We start from the raw sequence: 12,270 nt of genomic DNA, 5'->3' as shown, positions 1-12,270 counted from the left end.
ATTAGCAGTGTGAGAAAAATCAAGGTTTCTCAAAATAAGAGGACTTGGGGGAATTTCTTCACGAGAGGCCAAAAATTCCAAACAGAGATAAATATTCATGAACTACCTCTGTCAGCAGATAAATCACTAATCCAGAGAAAAACTGAGGAAAAGGAAATTATCATTTTCCAAGTTGAGGCTACATGGATGTCACACTTGTATGACAGGCTGACAGAAAAGAGAAAATGAATGTCAAGAGGAGTGTGCTTCCTCAGAGAGCTTCCGAGTGAGCAAACGTGCCTCCTAGACTCGCGCCTCCTCCCACGCCCCATGGAATCATCAGTGAGAGAACGTGGAGAGCATATGATCAATAGAACTGTCTCACACGTGTATTTAAGAGAGGTTCTAGCACAGGACACATTCACACACAATCCTCAACAAGCATAACAGCTGGATTTTCCCCACCTGTCAAAACCAAATACTCAGTTTCCTACCATTGTTTGGTGCAGATAAGGCAAGTTTTCCTGAACAGACAAAACATAATCTTTTTTCCAAGTTCAAAAAAGTAGAAGTAAGCTATTTTGATTCTATTTTTAATTCTAAGTACTACAAGCCTAGGGGTTTCCCCAGTGGCTCAGCAGTAAAAAATCCTCCTGCAACGCAGGAGCCAGGGGTTTGATCCCTGGGTTGGGAAGATTCCCTGGAGGCAACTCACTCCAGTAATCTTGCCTGGAAAAATCCCATGGACAGAGGAGCCTGGCAGGCTACAGTCCAAAGGGTCACAAAGAATCGGACAAGACTGAGTGAGCACACACAAGCCTAACATACCAAGATGATTAAATATTTCTTTTTGTCAAAAGCACAAATCATACATATGGGGATGACACAATGTAACAGGGGCACTGGGTATAGGGGCAGGATCGGGAACACCAGACGGAGGGAACTTGGCCTGATCTTCCCTGCTTCCTCTCTCCTCACGGTGACAACCAGCACAGAAATGCAAGCAGGGACTTTCCTGGTGGTCCAGTGGGTAAGACTCTGCCCTTCCAATCAGGGGGTATGGGTTCAATCCCTGGTTGGGGAACTAAGATCCTGTATGCTGTGCAGTGTGGCCAAAAACATAAATGACTAAATAAAATTAAAATTAAAAAGGCTTTATAAAAAAAAAAAGGAAAAAAGAGGTTTATGCTAAGGTGAAAATTTAACACAATTTATAATTAAAAAAAAAAAAAGAAATGCAAGCAGCCCCCTGGGGTTCCTGCCCTCACCCCCAACTTCAGCTCTGGGCATAGAATACACATTACTCTCGTCCACCACCTTGCAAGCTTCTCCAAAGGTAATGACCCCTTTCACCTGAACTCCTGATACGTCTCTGATAAATAAGTGTTCATAGAGGAGAGGTGCTCGTTTTCTCCTTCGAAGAGCTTGTTGGAGGCTGCATGCTGCAGGACCTTGGCCACTGATCCCAAGTTTCTCCTCTGGTCGGAATTGATCTGACCTCCGGCTGTCATGTCGATGATATCAAAGCCGTCTGGGGCGACGATGGCTGGGTTCATGTACCGGTAGTATAGGAGGTTTCCAACAATCTGGAGGGAGGCAGAAGAAGAGACTATTTTTGAGAGAGAAAACTCGAGTTTGGAGTGTTTTTGTTTTTTTTTTTGGTCCCATGGCTGCGGGATATTGTAGTTCCCTGACCAGGGATTGAACCTGGACCCTTGGCAGTGAGATCTTGGAGTCCTAACCACTGGACCACCAGCGAAGTCCCTGGAGGGTTTTTTAAGTTAATATTAATTGATATTTCCCAAGATAGCAAATCATTTTCTGATCTGAATCCTAACAAGGAGTTAAGTAAAGGTAGTGACTATAATCACACATTACAAATAAAGTTAACAAAATTATTTTTGGTGAAAATATACTATTGCCACCCAAATTTTCTATTATAAAGAATCTTGATAATGTTTGAGAGCTCCCAATTAACCTCATAATAGTTAATAATCTTGAGAGTCATTAGAAATAGAAGACTTGCAGCTTATTATAAATAGCCACACAAGGGGAAAATCTTTACAAAATGGTGTGTTAGTAACTTTGGCTCCTACCCCCAAGAGACGCTATGGTGAGATTACCCTTGAAAATCTACCTTTAATAGCTCATCTTCTGTTGCATCAGGAAATTTCTCATGGATCGAATTCTTCAGTACTTTGGCTATATACCTCAATCCATAACTACATGGAAACAGATGACAAAAGAAAATAATGGAAAAAGGCTAAGTGAGGAAGAAATGCGCTGCAATTGTTCCCATCAACTAAAGCCGAGCAGCTTTCCTAAAAATTAAACACAAAATGAGATGGTGACGGAACTGCAGGACTGCCGCAGATGATCGGAACTGAGGTTTCTATCGTTCCCTCTTCCGAGAAGTTAGGAATTGAAAACGCGCATGCAGGCAAACTTCCAAAGTCGTGAAAACGGTAAGAGGGAAACCCGTCTATTTTATATGGCATTTCAAGAGCCTCCAGCAATGAAAGGTAAAGCTGCCACGTTTGCGACTTACGGAAGCACATCGAGGGAAGAGACGATGGAATTCAGGACCTGGTCGGTGACCCTCCTCAGGTGCTCGATGGAGGCCTCCAGTTTGGTCCTCACTTCTGGGTAGGTCAGCGCTTGCTCTGTGGTCACATCGTAGGGCAGGTTGCTGAAACCACAACAAGGGCTTCTCATTAACTGGGGGCCTGGGTAGAAGCATTTGTATGCTTGCCCCACTGGTTCTCCAGTCAAGCTTCGCATGGTGAATTGGGGTTCGCCCACCGACTCCGAAGACAAAATGCTCGCTTGTGGGGGAGGGGGAGACCCCACATGCCTGCAGGGAACCCTCAGCTGCTAGTGCATCGGGGTGACTCCAGGAGCTCCACCTGTGCTCTTCCAAAACAACAGGCAGACCCAGGAGATGCAGACCCAGCTAACTCTCTCTCTCTCTTTTTAATCATAATGAGCAGTATGCTCATTTTTAACTTTTTAAGTGGTGGAAAATAGCTTGACAATGTTGCCTTGGCTTCTGCTGCACAGCAATGTGAATCAGTCATAATTATATATATCCCCTCCCTCCTGAGCTGCCCTCCCCTCCCCGCATCCCACCCAGAGAGCAGTATGTTCTTTACAGAAAAAGTTGCCTATAAGTCAACAAGGAAATAGTATTGCCCCAGAGACAGCTACTTTTCCTATCTTAACTTACACATGTGTGTACGTGGGCATAATGAAGTTCACGTTTATACACATCCCATATAGATTCTTCGTGTGTGTCTATAAATGCATGTATTTTCTTTACATAGAAAATGAGTTGTATCAAGCTACAACCAAAAACTATATCGTGAACATTTTCCCCAGGCCAACAAATATATTTCTATACCACCATGCCCAACAGTTAGTAACTGCTCCATTATGTGTTATACATTTATTTAACAGATTCTCCAAAGCTAAATATTTTGACTCTAACTTTGGCGATTACAAACAGTGCTGTGACAACCACCTATATAATTCTCTGTGCACATCCTAATGAAATTTTACAAGGTGCCCTTTGGCAGTAAATAAAAACCTGGGATTGCTTAGATCTACCAATACTACCTAAAATAAGCCAGTCCGACCCGGCTAATTAATGGTTACACGTTCAAGTTACTTATTTGGTAACTGTAGAAAAGCAGGTATTATCAAGTGAAGAGAAATCTTATACCATGTCAAGGTCCAGGTTTAGGAACATACAAGGGAAAACCAAGAGAAAGAACTACAGAAATTGTGGCTTTGGGCATCAGCTGGTCCTGAACTCTGAAAATAAAGTGTACCACGAAGATGAGCTGGAGTCCAAGAATGTTGCCTGCCTGGAGATATTAAAGAGAGGTAATAAATCTTGGACTGAAAAGTAATTTTGTACAGTAAATTTTGTTTTTTAACCGTGTTTAAGAATATGTATAAATACACACATAGAAATGATAAAGCATCACTGAAAACCAGCACTGCCCTGGCTTTGCTACCTGGCTTCTCCAGTCTGTGTTTCGAGTTGGTTCACCCAGGCCTTATACACCTCGACGGGGCTCGTGTTGATGATCAGGGACTTGTCATCAATGATCTCTTTCACCACCGGAGCCAGGAGCTGGCGCAGCGTGTTCTGCCCACGGGCACCTCTGTTGAAGCTGACGACCATCTTGATGACTGTAGGGTTCCCAGTGACTATGTCCTGGACCTGGTCCACCTTGGATCTAAAAAAAGCCCAAACCAAAGTGGCTTGCTTCTACAGACTGAGTTTTAAGCAGTGTATATTCTGACAGACAAGGGCTTTGGACAGGGGATGGGGGTGGGGAAGAAGGGGGTTGTATTTTAGCCCATTGATGATCAAAGGCAGTGTGATTTAAAAGGAAGCTATCTCCCATCTCTATTTGGTGAGGACACCTGAGTCTAAGGAGACCTTTGGGTGACAAGCCCCCCATGCTGTCTTGGGTATTACAACATGAGTCTGAAATCTGCAGGAAGTTAGAGTAAAGCTTTCACGCTAAGTATGACCATTCTGTCTGCCTTCATCACTAGACTAGACGTGCCTGACCCATACGGCCAAAGGTCTGCAGGGTAAACAGGACCTGCAGAGTAGGATCTACAATGCAAATCCTAATTCTACTTTGTCAGGAGTCACTGGAAGTCTGAGTGTCCATCAAATAAAGTGGTTCCCAGAATCTACCACTCCCACAATTAAAGAAATAAGAGAAAGCTATCATTTGTAAGATGAGTGTTTGTTTTTAAAATTTTTGTTGGAGTAGATTTACAATGTTGTGCTAAGTTTCAGGTATACAATGAGTTTCTTATTCGAGAAATTTAAGAATCTAAAAGTAATCTCTCAGCTTGAATTCCAATCTAGAAGGCAGGGGTGAACTCAAAGCAGACCTAGACAAATAATAATACTGGGTGACGGTGCACGGGTATGATGCTCCCTCTCTCTTTCCTGGGAATTGGTCTTGAATTTCTAATATTCTGCTGGATAGTTTCGTCCACATGTTCTACACCTAAAACAGACTCAGTGTGCTGAAAATCTAAGCTGTGCCTTTTTCCTTCTCACTTCCCCAATTTCCCTAAACTGTGTAGCTCCAATTCATCCCGTTCATACACAGGTGGGAGATCAATCTAAAAACTCCATGTGGTCATGTCAAAAGTAAAAAGAGCTTCTGCACTTGGGCCTCTGCTCAAGTGTCTCCGATGATCTGGCCCAACCCTCATGTCCTGGTGGTCACTGATTAAGTCACCTCTTGGCGAAACTAGTCTACTTCCTTTATTTTTTATTTTTGGCCTTGCTGTGTGGCTGGCGGGATCTTAGTTCCCTCACCAGGAATCGAACCTGAGCCCTAGGCAGTGAAAATGCAGAGTCTTAACCATTGGACCCCCAGGGATGTCCCTCAGCTACTTTCCCTCTTGTCCCTTGGCCCATGCTGTTTCCATCACCATGGTGCCTTACTTCTCTCTTCCATTTCTTTTTATAAAAACTGTAGATATTCTTCAAGGTTTTGGGTCAACTCCTTTCTCTTCCATAAAATCTCTATCAATTGACCTAACTGGAACTTTTCTCTCCATCCCTCTGACACTGTTCATGTCATTCATTTAGTCCTTACCTTGTTCCACTGCACAGCATTGCTGTTTCTCATGATGCCTTATAGACACCCTGCGGGCACAGGGGCCTGGCTAAGAGCTTTGGAGACCCACGAGATTAGCACTGCTTAAGGTATCCAGAAGGAAGGCAGGCTAAAGGTATTTCTCATGGGGTGTTTTTTCCCCAATTCCTTACAGTTAACTACACATTTTAAACATAAACTAAGTCAGAAAATAAATTAGTAAAAAGCAGCTTAAGTTCCATGAGAAGGAAAGACTATTTAGCAGAGATCATTATCCTCCTCTGATTATAGTTTTATTACTTACATAATTTTAATGAAGTTAATTTTTCTCACTGACTTTTTTTTCTTTTTCTATTTTTTTGGCCACACAGCATGGCTTGTGGGATTTTAGTTCCTTGACCAGGGACTGAATCAAGGCCCTTGGCAGCGGGAGTACAAAGTCCTAACCCCTGGACCACCAGGGAATTCCCTCTCATTGACTTTAAAAAGCTTTGTACACTTGCAAAATCAAAAGTTAATTCAGCACTAGAAAAGGAGAAAGTTGTACTTGAATATATCTATGATGCAGAAATTTCTTAAGAAATTTGATACATTTTAATATGTATAAATAACTTCTAATTGTTCAGTCACCAAGTTGTGTCCAACTCTGTGTGACCCCACAGACTGCAGCACACCAGGCTTCCCTGTCCTTCACTATCTCCGGGAGTTTGCTCAAATTCATGTCTATTGAATCGGTGATACCATCCAACCATCTCATCCTCTGCCACCCTCTTCTCCTTTTGCCTTCAATCTTTCCCAGCATCAGGGTGTTTTCCAAAGAGTAAGCTCTCACATTAGTAAATCAGAGAAATCCACTACTAACAAAACATGTTGGTATTTTTACAAATATACATACGCTATTTCTTCCTCCAGAGCAGTTTTAAAAAGCTTGAGGAGTAGATATTCTTCTCGCTGATTGGAAGCATAATTGTACAGGGTGAAAATAACAGTATCCATAAATTTAGTTGACTTGTTCTGTGGCATCTGGAAAATCAGCTTAGCCAGGTATGAAGGATTGGTCTAAAGAGAGAAGACAAAATGCCCCCAACAAGACTGTATGTTAATATATTATTAAAGCAGAGAGGAGTACCCAGTTCTTTGCTCTTTAATGAATTCTTATGTATGAGGCACACAGAAGAATATCTGGCTCATATTAAGACAGGTAGCAGCTAATAACACTACTATACTATAGGAAGTTATAATAGAAAGTTATAGTAGGATTTAAATTTTATACACTATATCATGTCATATTTTATGGACTATAATGGCATTATGAATACGTTATACTGTTCACCATTTGAAGGCACATATGAATATTTATTGTAGAGACCAAGAAGAGAGAGGGGCTGTCTGAGCTATCTGAAGAGACTGGCAAGAATGGATCAAGGGCCAAGCTACAGAGACTGTCTCAGAAGGACTGATGAACAAGTCAACACAGTCTATATTCTGAGACTAGAAAGCAAAAGCAAAGGATATAAGACACACAATGGGATGGCCGTGATGGTTTAAAAAATATTTCATGTTTTTGAAATGACTTCTTTTTCTGTATCTTAAAAATCATTTTATTTGTGGCTGTGCTGGGCCTTTGTCGCTGTATGAGGGCCTTCTCCAGCTGCAGTAAGCAGCAGGGGCTACCGTTGGTTCCAGGGCACGGGTGGCTTCTCTCCTTGCAGAGCATGGGCCCCAGAGTCAAGGCTCAGCAGTTGTGGCACATGGGCTTAGTTGCTCCGTGGCTTGTAGGATCTTCATGGACCAGGGATGGAACCTGTGTCTCCTGCATTAGCAGGCAAATTCTTTACCACCGAGCCACCAGGGCAGCCCGGCCATGATGTTTTACAAAGCATGAGAAAGGAAGAGCGAGGCAAGGAGGCTGAAGGGTAAAGTTCAGGGTAGGTCATGGGGAAAATGCCAGAAGAAACTGTTAAGAAAAAAAAAAAAGATCGACAGTTTTAAAGATTGACAAGAATTAAAAAAAAAAAAAATGGACAAGGAGCTCAGCTGAAGATGGAGTTCCAGAGATATAGCACCAGACTCTGTGGTGATGTGGTTTTCCTGAAGGAATTACACTAATCAGATGGAGGTTAGAAGAAAAAAAAAAAAATTAAAGTGACAGAGAAATGCGAAAGTCTTACTCTTCATCTTCCTTTCAGTGAGAAAAGAAAACTGTCCTTTTCTTTTGTATTTCATGTAAAAGAAACACATGGGAAACCAGTATTTAATATTCTCAGGAAGTTCAGCTTTAAAACTTTTAAGAAAACCCGAATTCTAATTCAGCTTACTACTTAGATTTATTCTCAAGCTTGTAATGACTGGCTGAAATGTTATGAAAAGGAGCTCAGGAGAACTTTCTGAGAGTTCTGTGATTCTTTTCCCATATAAGATATGGGCTTTTACGAAAGGAAAATTACATCTGAATAAGCCCACTCCTCACTCCTCTCAGATGACCTAAAAACTTTAAATTTAAGGTCACACTGAAGAGACAAGCCCACAGCAAAACCTGTACTAGCTGGCTGGCTGCTTTGCCTAAGAATTTCCAGAGGGGAATGGTCCACACCATTTGCTTCTCTAGTTTCCTCATTAGTCTTGGGTTAATGTCTCCAAAGCAGAGAGAAGAAAAGGTGAAGAAAAATCAAGGTGTTCTGACGCTTCAATCGATACAACTGAATGGTCATGCTATGGTTCTATCCGTTTTGGATAGTTTAGGGAATAAAACTTGTGGAATTATTCTAAATATATTCCAGTGCTTTTTCTCATTTCCATTAGTGAGCCTCCATTTACACAGCAGCGTAAATTATACAAATCTTAGCATGCATGTGTGCCAAGTCGCTTCAGTCCTGTCTGACTCTTGCAACCCCACGGACTGTAGACCGCCAGGCTCCTCTGTCCATGGGGATTCTCCAGGCAAGAATACTGGATTGGGTTGCCATCCCCTCCTCCAGGGGATCTTTAGGCAAATGACTAAATTTTCACCTTCCTAAATGTCACAAATTCTGTCAAAATTCAACATCTGAAAACTAAATCCTGAAGAAGCTTCATACACTTGAAAGTTAACAGATGTCAAAAATGATAAATGCCTAAGATTAAATTTCTAGCTGGTGGATGAACATTAACCTAATATCAGCAGATGAAAAATCTTCCCCACCTAGTGTGAGGCCCTCTTCTTTCTGGAAAGCAAGCTGTCATTAAGCAGTGGATTCCAAAGGACAGTTTTGTTTTAACATTTTTTCCTTCAATGCTGCCACCTCGTGGACATCTAGGGTACTATACCTGTGCTCCAATCTATTCTAAGCAGAGCACGCTCAACTCTACCAAAATCAACGTCTCTTCTCTCAGCAGGGCAGCTACCCCTCCTTACGGTTTGGGCAATGTGTTCTCTGCACACCTGACGCCAGTGACATCTTCAAGCAAAGATTTCAAGCATCTCCATGCCTTGACGGAATCAGGGCCACCAGCAGTGGCCCCAGGGACACCGGACTTTGAAGGAAGAACTGCTGATCCACCGTTTTGGGGAAAGTTTTCTTCTCGGGGAGGCACTATTTCTGTCTCTCACTGTTCCCTTAGAGACTCACTATATGTGCTTGTGGGTGGATGAGCTTAATCAATGGTCAAGCAAACAAACAAAAAAACTGGTCCACGAGTCCAGCTGTAACCAGTTCAGCTCACCCACACTCTGGAAGCAATGGAAAATCACTGTTCATTCAGAGAACAGTGATGTCATGGAAATAATGAAAGAAAAAAGGAATCCTATTTCCCTAATCCAAACTCCCCGGCTCCTTCCTCAAAAGAAGGGCAGGCTGGTCTGGCACTGATCTGTTTTTCACATAGTTAATTTTTCCACGTTTGACAGCATCTGCTTATGTTATTGTTAGATTTATATCGCCTATGCTGATAACTGGAGCGTAATGTAGTCATGGAAAGCAGGACAAGCTTTAAGTCAACTGCCAGGGTCCCAATACCTTTCATCACCGCTTACTGTGTCTCTGTTTTCTCACATGTAATATGAGGATAACAGTTATTTTCTGAAGGTTCCCAGGGTTGTAGGAGGAATTAAAATGAGAAAATGTATGTGACGCACCTAGAATAATACTTGGTACTTAGTAGTGCTCAGAATGTGTAAACTATTATAGCATTAGCATGGGAGAAGATCTGCAGTAAAACATCAACATGAAACAGAGCATTTACCCACAACTCACAGTGAAAGAAATTATTCTCACCTGTAAAAGATAAAAAAGCTGCTGATAGGTTTCCAGTGTTTTTCTTCTCTCCTTACTCAAACTTTTGATCCCTTGGTTGTCAATGTTATTCAGTATTTCCATCTCTCCCCCTTTTTTCTTATTCAGCTTTGTTCTGTGTGAAATTACATCCTGGAAAAAATTTTTTTATGGAATTACTACTTTTTACTCTGGTATTCTTTCCCCTCTCCCTTCACAGACACCCTGAGACACACATAGCTGGAAAGATCAATTTTCCACATCCCTTCATGAAGAAAAAAAGGGACAGAGAGTGTCAAACAGATTAAGAAAAATCCAAATTGTGGGTAAATTTGGCTTTCGTAATATTTGTTCTCCTAAGCTGTATGCATTTGTTTGAACATGTAATGTTAGCTCCAAGACACTTAAATAGGGAGAGAATAGTCTTTTCAAAAAATGATGCTGGGACAACTAAATATCCAGGTCCCAAAACTGAAAAGTCAGACCCGCCTCACTCCATAAACAAAAATTAACTCAGAAGAGATCATAAAGAACTAAATGGAGGAGCTAAAACTATAAAACTCTTATAAGAAAACCTAGACAAAAGCTTTTGCTACCCTGGGTTAAGCAATGGTTTCTTTTAGGGGTGTGTGTGTCATAATTTATTTAATCATATTCCTTTCGATGAACAGTTTCTTTACATTTTATCAGTATTTCAGAGAGAGCAGTGAACCTTCTCATGCATGAAACTTTGTACATGTAGGTAACAGTTTCTTAGCTACAACACCAAAAGCACTAGAAACAACAACAAAAAATAAAGTGGACTTCATAAAAATTAAAACTTTTGTGCTTCAAAGTACGTTATCACAGAAAACAACCCATAAAGTGAGAGGAAATGTGTGCAAACTGGGTAAGAGACTTATATTCACCACACACGATAAAGAGCTCCTACATCTAAAAATAAAATGACAAATGACTAAAAAACGGGCAAAGGATTTTCCCAAAGATCATCTATAAATGGCTCATAATCAGATGAAGAGAAGGTCAACATTAAAGCTATTTGGCCGTTCCTCAGAAGTTAAACACGAGTTACTATGCATGCGCGTCCGAGTCTTTGTGACCCCCATGGGCTGTAGCCTGCCAGGCTCCTCTGTCCATGGGATTTCCCAGGGAAGAGTACTGGAGTGGGTTGCCATTTCCTTCTCCAGGGGATCTTCCTGACCCAGGGACTGAATCTGTGTCTCTTGTGTCTCCTGCACTGGCAGGCAGATTCTTCACCACTATGCCACCTGGGAAGCCCCCACAAGTTACTATATGACCCAGCAATTTCACTGTTAGATATATGTCAAAGGGAACTGAAAACTTAATGTTCACAGAAACATGTGTACATGAATGCTCATAACAGCTGAAAAGAAGAAACATTTCAGGTGTCCATCAACTGATTAACGGGCAAAAACATGTGGCATATCCACACAATGGAATGTTATTTTCAATAAAGAGGAATGAGTACTGATTCATGCTACAACATAAATACTATGATAAGTGAAAGAAGCTGGTCACAACAGACCTTATGTGTGATGATCCATGACAGGCGAATCTATCATGACAGAAAGCAGATTAAAGGTTGCCATGGCTGGGGGTTGGAGTGATAGGAAATGATATTAATGAATATGGATGTTTTTACTTTTTTAAAAAAAAACTGAAATATTATTCACGTATTATGAAATTTGTCCTTTTAAAGAGTACAATTCAGCGGTGTTCTATAAAGACACAAAGTTGTGCAACCATCACCACAATTTTTAATTCCAGAACATTTTGGGGGGGCTTCTTTTTGGGGTAATGAAATGTTCTAGAATCAAATAGAAGTAAAGGTTGCACAATTTTGGGACTATACTAAACACTGCTAAACTGTAACCTTTAAAAGAATGAATTCTATCATTTCGATCTATAAAAGCTCTTGCAGAAATATGCAGTGTAGAAATTAGAGATGGAAGGGAAAGGAAGCCTCTAAGTATTTAACAAAATTAAGGTTCTCAGATCCTCAGTCAGGCGCCTTTAACTATTTACAGGGATGGCTGGAAAATGTCTGGCTGAAAACACTTGTCAAGTGGTCACCTCAGGCTATTGAGCGACTGAACCAAACTGAACTGAAGGGGCTTAAAGGGTCATGAACCAGGGTAGGTCCTTTAGATAAGGATCCACCAAACATTTTTATGGAGATCCACAGTAAGAAATACATTTTACATCTTTTATTGGTAAACACACCCCCACATACTATACAAAGTGATACTCATTCTTACTACTGGGACACGCTCTGATACTTCAGTTTGCTTTTATTCTATTTCATTTTCAAAGACTGCTGAAGTGACACACTAAATTGGTTTCATGACCTGCTGATGGCACATGTCTTACATGAAAGCCAC

At 41.2% G+C, this 12,270-nt stretch overlaps 1 protein-coding gene across 1 annotated transcript in view; it reads right to left on the bottom strand.

The window, feature by feature from the left end:
- Nucleotides 1-12,270, bottom strand: part of IQGAP2 (IQ motif containing GTPase activating protein 2) — a 316,582-nt gene that overhangs the window by 29,817 nt on the left and 274,495 nt on the right. The window contains exons 22-27 of the mRNA XM_055435889.2: nucleotides 9,872-10,021; nucleotides 6,514-6,677; nucleotides 3,999-4,223; nucleotides 2,528-2,668; nucleotides 2,117-2,201; nucleotides 1,333-1,565 (exon numbers count right to left, since the gene is read on the bottom strand). Coding sequence (XP_055291864.2) covers nucleotides 1,333-1,565; nucleotides 2,117-2,201; nucleotides 2,528-2,668; nucleotides 3,999-4,223; nucleotides 6,514-6,677; nucleotides 9,872-10,021 — 998 coding nt within the window. The remainder of the gene's footprint in view (nucleotides 1-1,332; nucleotides 1,566-2,116; nucleotides 2,202-2,527; nucleotides 2,669-3,998; nucleotides 4,224-6,513; nucleotides 6,678-9,871; nucleotides 10,022-12,270) is intronic.

The sequence above is a fragment of the Moschus berezovskii genome, chromosome 9 (genome assembly GCF_049115385.1).
Source record: "Moschus berezovskii isolate FMDL1 chromosome 9, NW_MosBer_1.0, whole genome shotgun sequence".
NCBI lineage: Eukaryota > Metazoa > Chordata > Mammalia > Artiodactyla > Moschidae > Moschus > Moschus berezovskii.
Note: the sequence above shows the minus strand (reverse complement) of the source record. Positions and strands in the feature narration are given on the sequence as shown.